General features: G+C 35.0%; 1 protein-coding gene across 1 annotated transcript in view; it reads left to right on the top strand.

Annotated features, from left to right (window-relative positions):
• LOC103606847 (gamma-taxilin-like) overlaps window positions 1-10314 on the top strand; it is a 31255-nt gene extending 20941 nt beyond the window's left edge. The window contains 4 exon segments of the mRNA XM_008591384.1: window positions 2576-2650; window positions 5372-5464; window positions 7801-7896; window positions 9979-10314. Of these exon segments, the coding sequence (XP_008589606.1) occupies window positions 2576-2650; window positions 5372-5464; window positions 7801-7896; window positions 9979-10314 (600 nt within the window).
• The last annotated feature ends 3105 nt before the right edge of the window (window positions 10315-13419 follow it).

Here is a 13419-nt window from a genome sequence, read left to right as displayed (position 1 = left end):
TCGTAGTGAGTTTTCTAAATAAATGTTTCCTGTGTACTGCTATATTTTGTTTTTAAACAAGTAACTTGAAAATAGATAAGCTATTTGTTTATTTAGTCTGGTTTAATTTTCTGATACAATTTAACAGAATCCTCTGTTGCCTAATCTCTCAAATTTGTTGCTAGAGTATGTGCTCAGATTATTTTGCCTGAACACAGTGAAATCGCATTGAATATGTACAGATACCATATGCAAGTCCAGTTATATATACTGTGGATGAGTGAATGAATGTGAGGAATAAATATAATATAGTCTATCCAGCATTTCATTCAACTAGTGTAGTCCCTGAGTTGAGCATAGTTTGAAGATTCAGTTACTGAGTGTTCCTCGTGATGTGAACATGAGATTAGGGTTTAGAGAAATGCATTTCTCAAGCAGTATGGATCTTCAGTGCAAGCCAACAATGGTATCAGTGCACGATTGAAAGCAATCATTACTTCCAACTTGGAGTATAAATAATGAGTGTATGTGTACATGCATATGGATACATACCACATATGCATGTATATTACATGTGTGCAGTTTCTGGTTGGCTTAAAGACCTTTTAAGGCTTATTTATATAATGTGACATTTTACTTGAGAAATTCAGACTGAATTTCATATCTGCCTGCTGTGCAACTTTATGTTATTTTTTCTGAAAACCCCATGTATAACCTAGCCTATTCTCTTCCCCAAGGCTGTTCTCATAGTTTTTAAAATGTGATCAGAAACTTGGTCTCTCTTTTTACTGTTTTGCTGTATATTGTTTCATCTAGCCTCTTATAGAGTATATTAAGATTCCTAGACATGTTTTCTGTTTATAAGTATATATATGTAGTTATTTTCATCTAAAACACAATTCAACTCTGAATTAAAAAAAAAAAATTCAGTTGACATAATGGTTGTACATACATGTGGGGTACAATATGATATTTGTGTTTTGTTTCTTTTCTTTTCCCAACTCATTTCTGTAAAGGTTTATTTCAATTTATCTTTCTTTCTTTTTTTTTTTTTTTTTTTTTTTGCGGCTGGCTGGTACAGGGTGCTTGACCTGGGTGTTATAACACCATGCTGTAACTAACTGACCTAACTGGCCACATGTACATACTGTGCAATGATCAAATCAAGATAATTAGCATAACCATAACCTTAAACATTTGTTATGTCTTTGTGCTGAGAACATAAAAAAAACCTCTGTTCTAGCTATTTGAAGGTAAGCAATAAATTGTTACTTAGAGTCCCTCTACAGTGTTATAGAACACTATAACTTATTCCTACTATCTTGCTGTACTTTTGTATTCATTAATCAATCTCTTCCTACCTCCTCCTACCCACGAATCTTCCTTTCCACCCTTTACTTCAGTAGCTACTGTTCTGTTCTTTACTTCTGTGAAATCAACTTTTTCTAGATTCCACATATCAGTGAGATCATTTAGTATTTGCTTTCAGTGCTTGGCTTATTGACATAACATAATGTCCTCCAGATCCATTCACGTTGCCGCAGATGACAGGATTTCACTTTTTTTATGGCTATATGGTATTTCATCATGTAAGTACACTGTATTTTCTTTATCCCTTTGTCTATTGATGGACAGTTCAGTGGATTCTGTATTTTGGCTAGTGTGAGTAGTGCTGCAGTAAAAATGTGGCTGCAGATATCTCTTTGGTATACTGATTTTCTTTCTTTCTGGATTTCTGGATCTTGTGGTATTTCTGTCTGTAGTTTGAAAAACTACCATACTGTTTTCCATAATGGCTGTACTTATTTAATTCCCACCACCACTGTGTTAGACTTCCCTTTTCTTCACATCCTCTCCAAAGTTTGTTATTTTCAGTCTTCTTGGTAACAGCTAGTCTAATTGGTGTGAGATGATATCTGTGTGGTTTTGATTTGCATTTCTACAATGACAAGTAATGTTGAGGGGTTAAAGACTTAACTGTAAGATCTGAAACTATGAAACTTAAAAGAAGAGAACCTAACAGGAAAGCTTTAGGACACTGGTCTGGGCAAAGATTTCGTGAACAAGAACAAGACCTCAAAAGCAAAAATAACAAATGGAATTAAATCAAACTAAAAAGCTTCTGCACAACAAAGGGAACGCTCAACAGAAAGAGAGCACCTGTAGAATGGAAGAAAATGTTCACAAAGTATTCATCTGACAATGAGTTAGTGTTCAGAATATGCAAGAAACTCATCAACAATAAAAAACAAACTGATTAAAAAGGGGATGAATAACATGAATAGATACTTAAGCGGAGAAAGCATACAAATGGCCAACTACATGAAACAATTCTCAAACTCTAGTTTTGTGAACCTTATTATGCCTTTTTTCTCCTTAAGTAGTTAAAGATTACTTCTACATTCCTAAATATGAATAAATGTAACATTAAAGATAGAGTAGTTGGCAGTTGAGATAACAGGATGTTTCATTCCTTGACCTGTGATCTTTGTTAAAATAATGAGTGGAGGGCTAAGCCTAACTATCAGATCATTTGACATTTTAGCAATATGTTTAATTGCTATTAGTATTTTACCAGAATGTTTCTATTTTCTAGTTATTAAAAGAAGCAACAGAATCAAAGCACAAATATGAAGAAATGAAACAACAAGAAGTACAACTAAAACAGCAGGTAATTTGACAACAGAGGATGTTAGAATTTGTGTCTCTTTGTTCCCAGTCAGAGACATCTAGAACAAAGGAATTGATCACATATCCTCCTGGAATTTTCCTTTATTTATGTGACCAATTCATACCGAATTGCCCATGATTCTTCTTGATATTAATACTGTTATTAAACCCCTCTATTATTTCAATATCCCCTTTCTACTTTGCTAGATATTCTCTCTAATAACTTTAGAATTTTTTTCTATGAGCAAATACATGTAGTTTAAAAAATCTGCACATGCTCAGACAGTCATACTCCCAGGTGTGGTTGTGTGTGTGTGTTTGCTTTTTTAAAAAATTGAAGGTCTCCCTGTTTTTCAATCCACATCACTAGTGTTTGTGGTTGCTTTGTGCAAAATGGAGGAAACAGATGGTGTATCCTTACTGAAAGGAAGGGCAAAGGAAAGATTGTGCTTCTCATCTTTGAAATTTTAGTTATACTGATCAGCACCTTTTTAAATTACCTAGATTACATTGTTGAAAGAGTATTACATATCTTAAAAGTTTACTGTATAGTAAGTTTAATGTAAGGACTCTTAATTAGTTCTGAAATACATTTTAATATATTGACTGGCATGCATCTTTATGAAGACCAGTTACCTGCTTACCTTTGGGAACATTTTATAATGTAGTGGTATCATATAAAGCTAACCTAACTTAGAGTAAAAATTCAAGAGGCATAAGGTATCAGAAATCTTTGGAACTTCCCATCATAAATTATGACCATGTCGGAATGCTTCCAGTAGATTGAACTACTTCATTATTAGCACTGTCTATTCAGTTGTCCATATAAATGGAGATAACATCGACGAGAAAGTATAAAGTCTGCAGATAGCTTCAGAAGATGTTCTTGAATGTGGGAGTCATCGATAATGCTACATTGGAAGTCAGCAGAGGTCTTTTACCAAGACCATAGGCCACTCCCATTCTGTATATTGTCACCAATTTATCTTCTGTTGCCTGTGATCTGTGTCACCCTGAGTTCTCTTAACCAATTTTTACTCTATTTCTTTTGCTATCACTTCTTTACCTAGTACCTAAATGTGGCTGTTCTTCCCAAGAGTCTTTCTCAGTCTCTGCTCTTACCATGTCATTTGTCAGCAGTTGATGATGGTATTCAGTTGTTGTGTCTTGAACATTGCTTTGTAATCCGGGTCCAGTTGTGATGGCAGTTACCACTTTCTGACTACCCACTGTGGGCCAGCATTGAACTCTGAGATGGGACAATTTTTACCTGCATGTTCCATCTTCAATAGAAAAGAGGTATGCTAAAACTGTCCTAACTTCTAATGTCTCTCAGGTGCTAGAAATGCTCCCTTACTCTGCCTGAGCCACCAACATTGTTCCTAACTCCTACCCAGTAACCTCAGAAGCATTGTCGTTGTGTGCTTCCTCTACCGTTTATTACTGTCCACTAATCAATCCTGTGCATTCTTCTCCAGCTCATGCCTACATTTCTATTCCTGCTCTTTTTCTTCATCCTAGCCCATGCCCTCACCTTTCAGTAGGCATGGTTTGGCTGTCTTCTGATAATCTTTGCTACCTTAATGTTGCTACTAACACACATTTTGGTCTGTCTCCACCACCCCCTGCACAAACACAAAACAGAGCTTGCTTCTAAGAGCCTCCTTTATGCCCTGTATTACCTGACAGCTGTAGGTAATACAGGGCATAAAGGGTGTGGTCATAACTGGGTTTGGTCATTCTTTGCTGTCTTATTCAGGTGTCTCTTTAATATTCTTAATACAGCATTCCTGAAAACTAAAAGGCATTGTTTGTGCTGTTTCTTGGCCCCTTATAATCTTTTATTCCTTTCTGCTTTTCTTGGCCAAAGTAATATATAGTCTAGGCCTGTTTCCTGAATATAATGTGATTACTTTAGGCTGTCCCTATAGGATTTTCTCCTGGTCTAAAGCAAAATCATTTAGCCCCCACTTCATGCCTAACTGAGGCCTTACCTACATGAAGCTTTCTGTACCTGTTCTGATCCTTTTAATGTGCTTTTCTCACCTGCTTTTCTGAACTGTGGTTCTAAGGGAGAGAAAAAAATAATTCTGAATTTTATGTTTGCTTCCGTTGCTGGTTAGCATTATTTTCCAAGCCAGAATAAAAATTCCTCGATGGCGGGAGATTAAAAGAAACTTAATGTTTCTTCACCCTTTAGCTTTTCTTTTTCAAAACTGTAGTTTAAATTGTTTTCTGCACACTAAATTCTTTCTCCCTCAACCAAATCATTTGTCATCTGCTTATTTTCCTGCCACATTAAAGAAAACGGTAGCTTTGAAAAAGGCAGTCTGTCGAGCAGGTAGTACCTAAAAGAATGATGTTTTTTCCAAGGATAGCTTGTCAAATGTATGGAGAGTAATACTTAAAGTATTATGATTATATGAAATTTATTGTCATACACTATACTTCAGTTTTTATTATAATTTATGGAATGAAGCTAATAAGTGTTTATACATTTTAAGCATTCACCTTTAAAGATGATGCAGCTAACAAATACATTTTAATACATTTCAGTGGGTTGCACAAATTTCAGCTGACTGTTCTTGCTGTTTAAGGATTAGGTGTGTGCATTTGTTGATATTTTAGTTACATATAACAAGTAGCTAATGTTCATTTGAAAGTCTTCGGGATTTTAAAATGTTTAGCTGGAACTCAGAGTATTTCATAATTTTTTCTGTAGCTTTCTCTTTATATGGATAAGTTTGAAGAATTCCAGACTACCATGGCAAAAAGCAATGGACTCTTTACAAGCTTCAGGCAGGAAATGGAAAAGGTATTTACATGTTTTTTAGTAGGATATCATATAAAAAGGAATGTATACGAGGATATATTAAGCATAATTACCACTTAGATTAATTTATATACTTGGATAAATATTTAACTTTATCATTTCTGATCTTTTATCAGCTCAGTTTAGGTATTTTGCCCTGAAATTACCCCAGGTTGCTAATCATCTTAATACTCTAAAAATTTTCTCATAATTGGAGATAGTTTACACAACTCCTCTGTTAAAGACAGTTTATTAGTAGAGTTATTTATTACTTATTTTCAATTACTTTAGGTAAACACTCCTCAGTTCTTTCACAAAGGCTTACGTAAATTATTATTTTTTTAATGGCTGGCTGATTAACTTGGTTAGAGCATGTTGGTAATATCAATGCCAAAGGTTCAGATCTCCACCACCCCCCCCTCAAAACAAAAGAAAGAAAAAATATACAAAATTTTAGGCAAAAGAAATTAATAATATATTTGGTTGGAATAGATTTATTTGTGAAGTCCTCTCTAATACCTGAAATATTTTTACTCTTTCAAATTTGAACTTTACACATAATATATATAGGGGCATCCTTAATTGCTATAAAGTTTAAAAAGCAGTTGTTAAAATTACTTGTAGAAAAACAACTAATTGTGTGTTATTCCAGTTCAGAATAAAGGATAAAAAGCAATTTTAAAGGGCAGAATTATGAGAATACTTTAAGAAGTTTCTGGAGAAATGGAATTAAGATTGAGCTGGTCAGTTAGCTCAGTTGGTTAATGGTCAGGGCCCAGGGTTTGATGCCTGTAACAGCCAGGCCACCAAAAAAAAAAAAAAAGATGGCAATACAAACTTCTAATGAATTTTTTTGAAGTACCCTCATGTCTGCCTCTTTCCCCAGGTAGCATGGTGGCTTAACAGAGCATAGACTGTGGAACCAAAATCTATTATTTGCCACTGTGTGACTTCCTTAGGACAAGTTATTTAGGTTGGCATTTCCCTCTTAAAGTTGGGATTTTTAGATATGATTACCGATTGGGGATACTACAGAAGTGCCTGGGGATTTTGTAGATGTTAGTCATGATTTTTATTAGATCTTACATAATGGTTGAATTTAGTTAAATTTCCTTACTTAATAACCTTACAGTGTATAATGTGTGACTGTGACAAGTTGTTTGACTTTTTATGCCTTTCTATTCCTTCATTGTTAAAAATAATAACAAAAATATCTGTTGTGTTTTAAATAGTGCTTTTTCATGTTAAGTGATGACATTACCACATTCAGTTATTTTTAGTCTCAGTAATCTGGAGAATTCATTGAGCAGCAGATTAGTTCTGCCTGCCAGTCCTTTCATTTTAGACTCCAGTGAAGGATGAAATTGTTAGGCCCAGTGTGTTATCTAAACTGTAATACATGCTCATTGTTGAACAGTTAAGTCAAGAACTCCCAAATTCTCTGTCTTTCTGGAGGATAGTGGACTGGAACATGTTCTTTTCTGCTAGTGTTTACAGATGTCACTGTAGTGTCCCAGTTTGCCTTGTAACAGTTTTGTGTGTAATTTCTCAAAGCACAGGTGTTTGTTCTGTCTCATTCTTGTTGTCTTCAACGTCGCCTGGCTCCTTTTCTGTACTTGCAACAGAGCTGATTGGAAGTTCTAGTTAAATCTTACTCCTAGTTTCTAAAAATTGGGTTCTTGTAACATAGATTATTCCTCCCCTTATTTTTGGACCCATCTTATTGTTAGCAAAATTTGAAGTACAGTAGTCTTGTCAATTGAGAAAATTGAGTAAAGGTAAGGATTCAACAATTTTGGTACCATTTTCCTGGTCACTTACTTAAATTATGCCACCTCTAGTTGTAATACTGATGTGACATCAAATTCTTAATCTACCTTGGAGTTGAGACTTTTATCTTTCTAAGAATCTAATGGATTCATTTAATGTACTGTCTCTTTCTAGAAAACTGTTGAACATGGACATTTTTTCATATAGCTTTGGAGGAAAGGTCTTGGCTCTTAACTACCTGTAGCTGGAATGATCTGCAAGCCAGCCTTAACTGAGAGTTCAGAGTGTGCTTCCATGTACTACTTCCTCTGAATCTGAGATCAAATTTGTTCTTCTGTTAATGAGAAACCTCTACTTTGGTTCCTGTTGCTGCCACAGTAGGAGTTTGTGTGAGATAAGCTCTGTTAACAAAAGACGTGTACAGTTATTGTTCTAAAGAAACACAGAGCTGTGTCAGCTGGTTGAAGCTAGTGCAGTGATGTGGAAGAGAAGAACATTATAAAATGATTTTTGTGGTGGGTCAGGGAATCAAACTTAGAATTTAAATTTGTGATTGTGATGATTCACAGATGACAAAGAAAATTAAAAAACTGGAAAAAGAAACAATAATATGGCGTACCAAATGGAAAAATAATAATAAAATACTTCTGCAAATGACTGAAGAGGTGAGAGGTTTTACATGATTAAATAATGAGTACTCATTATTTCAGCATAAGGAAGTTTGGAGCTTCTGGAGTTTTCCTAAGTACCTGCGGGTTTCATTATACGGTCTTTTTACTGCAGTAAGTTAGGTTGTCTTGGGTGAGATATTTAAACTTCTTTACCCCAGCTAATTAGCTTAGACTTGTGTTATAGACAGCTGCAAAGTACAGTTGTGTCTGTGTCTTTTGCAGGTTGGTTCCAGGACCTCACACAGATACAGATCCACAGATGCACAGGTCCCTCCCTGATATAAACAGGCATAGTATTTGTATATAACCTTGGCACATTGTCCCAAATACTTTAAATCATCTCTAGATTACTCATAATGCCTAATGCAATGTAAATGCTATGTAAACTGTTGTTACACTGTTTTTTGAGAACAATGACAAGTGGGGGAAGAAAGTCTGCACACTTTTAGTACTGATACAATTTGGGGGGGGGGTTATTTTTGGTTTGCTTTTGGCTCAATCCAGAAATATGGTACCCACAGATTTGAAGGACCCACCTGTATCTAGATTTTGCTTTCTTCCATAGCAGAGTTGAGCTTGCATAGACTGAATCTTTTTAAATCTAGTAAGCTCCTTCCATTGTTTTTAACTCATTAGACTCTAACGAGTATCCGGGTAATGCTGGTTTAAGTACCATAACTTTTATAATCACTGCTCTCTATAGAAGAGAGAGCTTTATTCAGATTTCCCATGGGGAGAACAGAAGCTAGTAGCTCACTTATTTTCCATCTTGACATATTCTTTTCCAGAAGTTAGTGAAGTCCTTTTTCCCAGGTTTGCTGTAAATACATCTGAGATGTGTTCAATTTGTAATCACTAAACTTTGTACTTACATACCTTGATAAACAATAGTTTATAACATTTCACAACAGAAAATGTTGGGGCACTTGTATTATTCTCGTCTCAGAAAATGGAAAACCCATGTAAAAACAAGAGCTTTAATTAACTCTTATTGCTGCATTTTTTCCTTAACATTTTCTCAAATTACTTTCATTGTGTCAATAGTAATTTATACAGCAATAATTATTTAATAATATTATAGTTTGTAATGGACTGATTGAGTTAGATGTTTATAATTAGCAACCTCCTCAATTATCCTCAGAGTAGAGTACATCAGTTAGAATGGCTAAAATTATTTATACCTGGTTTGAAAAACTGCCAGCAGATGAAAATAGCAGCTGCCCTTAATAATTGGATATGATTATGTTTTATGTATTTTAAATACAATCTTACATCTTTACTTCAAGAGCTTATTAGATAAGAAGAAATAACCAACTAAGTGTGGTTCATGTTATAATCTTAATTAAAATTGACAAGGTTCTGGATTCAGAATTGTTTTTCAGAAAGTAGAGATGTGCAGTCTCTGGATGAACTGTATTTCATATAAAATAGACTTAAGTTACAACATTAACTGTGCTTTTATAAGAAAATATTTGCTATCGTGTTTTATTAAGATCCTCAGTTTCCTTAATATTTGACTTAAACTCAAGAATTGAGTTTTGGTTACAGAAATATGACAAAGAGAATTTAATTTTTATTGCAGTGCTCTAGAATAATTTAAAATGTTTAAAGTAGCAGTTGGTATGTAGTAAGGTTCAGGATGTAATAAAAAGTAGTTTTTATTATGGCTGACATACCTCATATCCTTGGTTCTCTATCTGCAAATTCACCTAACCTTGGATCAGATATATTCGGAAAAAAGAATTCCATAGTTTCCAAAAGCAAAACCTCAGTTTGCTGCACGCCAAGCACTACCTTTCATCCACATGAATAAAGTGATGTGTAGGCATTCTCTTAGGTATTATAAGTAATCTAGAGAGGATTTAAAATATGTGGGAGGATGTGTATATGTTATTTGCAAATATTATGCCATTTTATAGGAGGGGCTTGAGCATCAGTGGGTTTTGGTATGGGGGTGGGCTAGAATTAATCCCCCAAGGGCTGTACTTAGCTTTATATACTGATTTGTATTGTAAGCTGATTTGTATTTAATGAGGTTACATAAATGATCTTTTTTTTTTTTTTTTTTTTCAATAGAAAACTGTTCGTGATAAAGAGTACAAAACCTTTCAAAAAAAACTGGAACGGTTAGAGAAGCTGTGCAGGGCTCTTCAAATGGAACGAAATGAGCTCACTGAGAAGGTGGAAGTCTTGAAAGAGCAGGGCTCTGTAAAAGCAGCAGGTATAGATTTAGCAGTGCCTGTGACACAGCCCTGTGTTGCCCTGGATTCTCAAGAGGAGCTGAATACTTCCTGTAAAAGAGCTCCAGGAGTTCCACTAGAGGATGAGGTCAAGGAAGTGAATGAAACAAAATGCCTGTCAAAAGATCATGTCTTCACAGGATCTCTTCTAGGCATTCATTCAGTTGACTAAGATGAAATGTGATCACTGTATTAAGAGAGGTGTATTTTGTATACACCCTTCTCTGTTAGAAGTAACTATTGTTTATTGGTTTTGCAGTGAAAACTTCCATACTTTTTCTACCATGTCTGAATTTTTTTAGAATTACTAGATGATGGGGTACAGAAGGCTACCTAGAAGTTTTGCATTGTTTTAATCTATATATTACCATAGCCGGGTTGTACATTAGCCATATTTTTCCACTTTATTAAAATCTGTGTGTTCTTTGCCTTATCTCTACCCCTTGCACACAATTATCTTAATTAAATTGAGACTTGTTTTGATAGTGGTTTTTTGATGTGAAAACAAATACTAATTTAAACTCTCTAGCCCATAATATTAAAAGAAAATATAAAGTTGATTAGTTTTGCCCAGTACATTTATATGCCAGGTGAGAATAAAACTCGAGTTTCAAGCATGACTTATTTGATTCAGATTAGTCTTTTTGATATTTATGTAACTTGACAAATTGAGATTACCATAGGCCTTTAACCTCTCAAGAGCTGGCAGAATATGTAAATGAAGATGAGAATTGTAAAGAATGTAGTCTATGTAGACAAGTCATTAGCCACGCAGGGCAAGTCATTAGACACACAGGCTTAATGTTTATGTGACTACAAATAGTCCTGTTTTAGTTTCAGGTTAGAACAGATATTAAAAGAACAAAAATCAGTATGTAATTCTCCGCAGTTAGAATGAGAAGTTTCGTTTTGAATTTGTTCCTCAATTTCACTTTTTTATTTCAATGTCTAATGTAACTAAATAGTTTTATGTTCATATCATATTCATGATCTAAAATGGCTAGAAAATAGAAAATTTCCAAGTAGATAGGAAAAAGTGTGGAATGTGAAATTACTTACAAACTTACACTACTGACCATGATAATCACTGCCAGATAGTGGAGGAAAGTCTTAGCCTGAAAGCAGTGTGATTAAGAGTACTTGGTCTGCTCTTTTGGGCACACTACGTATGTTAGGAACTCTATGAAACAGTAGAATGTATTACTGGAATCTGTTTGAGAAGTCTTTCGTTAATTTTTTTGAGGGGGGTTACCAAGTGGAAAAACAAAACAAAAAGCAAATGGGACCCTTTGAAAAGGGCATCCTTCTAAATGTCTCTGTGGTATGACCAATATCTAGCATACTCTGGAACAGGGTTTGGCAAAATCTCTCTTTTTGTTGGCTAGAAGTTGGACTAGTTTAAATTAATTACAGTCTGACTCCGTTGGCAGGAAAAGTTTTTAAATGTTGAGATCACCTTAAGCTGTGTTTGTTGCAACATTTTGTGGAATCTTTTGGAGTTATGAATAATGCCAGTGGATTCTACGATAAAGAAAAACTTGGATCTAGAATGACAGCATTTCATCTTCAGATGTGTAGTAATACATTCTTGGTTATAAGACCAATATTTATAGTTATGTGTAGAACTGTTTTATTATACCTGGTTATCACAGTTCAATTCTCATGTGTTTCAGAAATACCTACCTCTTTCAAACTGTAAATGAAAAAACTGTGAATAAAAGGATGTCATGTAATAAATACACTGCTTTATTTTTAGCTAATATCTTTCATGAAGATATAAATTGATAATAGGCAGTACTATTTTACTTTTAAAAGACTTTTGGTAGAGATTTTTTTACAAACATGAATCTGATTTTATCTTACTCAACTCTGTTTAGCTTAAGTAAAGACATAATTATTATTATAACAGCTCCTGTGTCTTATTTGTAATTAATTTGACCTTAATAGTGTGATAATGAAGTTAAGATTATTACTAGAGATGGCTGATATTTGTCAGACCTTAAAACATAGTTAATTATTGCACAATTTAAATGATCTGAGTGGTGGAGACACAACCATCTAATAATTGGCAAAAAGGATTTTATTCAGCCAGAACTCTTTCAGTCCTTTTTCTCTCCCTTAAAGTCAGTGATTATAAGATTCCTATAGGGTAACTTCTGGGAAGGCTTAAATAAAACACAAGGACTAAGAATTTCTCTAGTATCTGTTGACCTTAGCATATCCAAATTTATTGGGAATGGTGTACTTTTTCAATAGAAGAGTGTGCTTGTATAAAAAAGCATTTTAATGTCTCTTTATTGAATTAGTTGTTTATGAACAAAAGTTAATTGAATCCTATACAAGTAAGAAAGCTTTTATTTTCTAGCCAACAGCCAGGGAGAAAGCTAGTATTTGTTTAAAACTGCTTTATTAAGACACTTATAAAAGTGTTTTAGTCCGTATTGTGTTTCTATAACAGAATTACCTGAGACTGGGTAATTTATAAAGAAGAAAAGTTTATTTGGCCTGTGATTCTGGGACAGCTGCATCTGGCATGGGCCTCAGACTGCTTCTACTCATGGCGGAAAGTGGCAGGGAGCCGGTGGGTACAAGCAGATCACATGGAGAGAGGAAGCAAGAGAGAGAAAGAGAAGGTGCCAGGGTCTTTTTAAGCAATGGGCTCTTGCAGGAACTAATAGAGGAAGACCTCACTCATTAATGCCCCCTCCCCCAGGGAGAGCATTAATCCATTCATGAGGGATCCACCCACATGACTCAATCAGTTTCCAGCACTGCCACATTGGAAATTTCCACATGAGTTTTGGAGGGAACAACACATCCAAACTCAATCATTCCACCCCTGGTCCCCCGAAACTCATGTCACTCTCACATACAAAATATAATCATTCTATCCCAGCAGTCCCCAAAGTCTTAGCTTGTTCCAGCACCAACTTAAAAGTCCAAAGTCCAAAGTCTCATCTGAGACCAAAAGCAAAAGTCCTGCCAGCTGTGAACCTGAAAAGCAAAACCACATTTATCAACTGCCAAGATGCAATGGTGGAAGAGACATTGGGTACACGTTCCATTCCAAAAGGAAGGAATAGACCAGAAAAAAGGAGAAGCAGGCCACAAACAAGTCCAAAACACAGCAGAGCAGACTTTTATATCTTTTTTTTTTTTTTTTGGTCTTTTTCGTGACCAGTAAGGGGAACCCTTGGCTTGGTGTCGACCGCACCGCGCTCAGCCACTGCTATAAAGGATCTGAACCCATGGCGGGAGCTTCACTGTGCTCTCAGCG

This window comes from Galeopterus variegatus, unplaced genomic scaffold (assembly GCF_000696425.1).
Source record: "Galeopterus variegatus unplaced genomic scaffold, G_variegatus-3.0.2 Scaffold6886, whole genome shotgun sequence".
NCBI classification, from domain to species: Eukaryota; Metazoa; Chordata; class Mammalia; order Dermoptera; family Cynocephalidae; genus Galeopterus; species Galeopterus variegatus.
The sequence above is the reverse complement of the archived record's forward strand: the minus strand, read 5'-3'. Positions and strand labels throughout refer to the sequence as shown.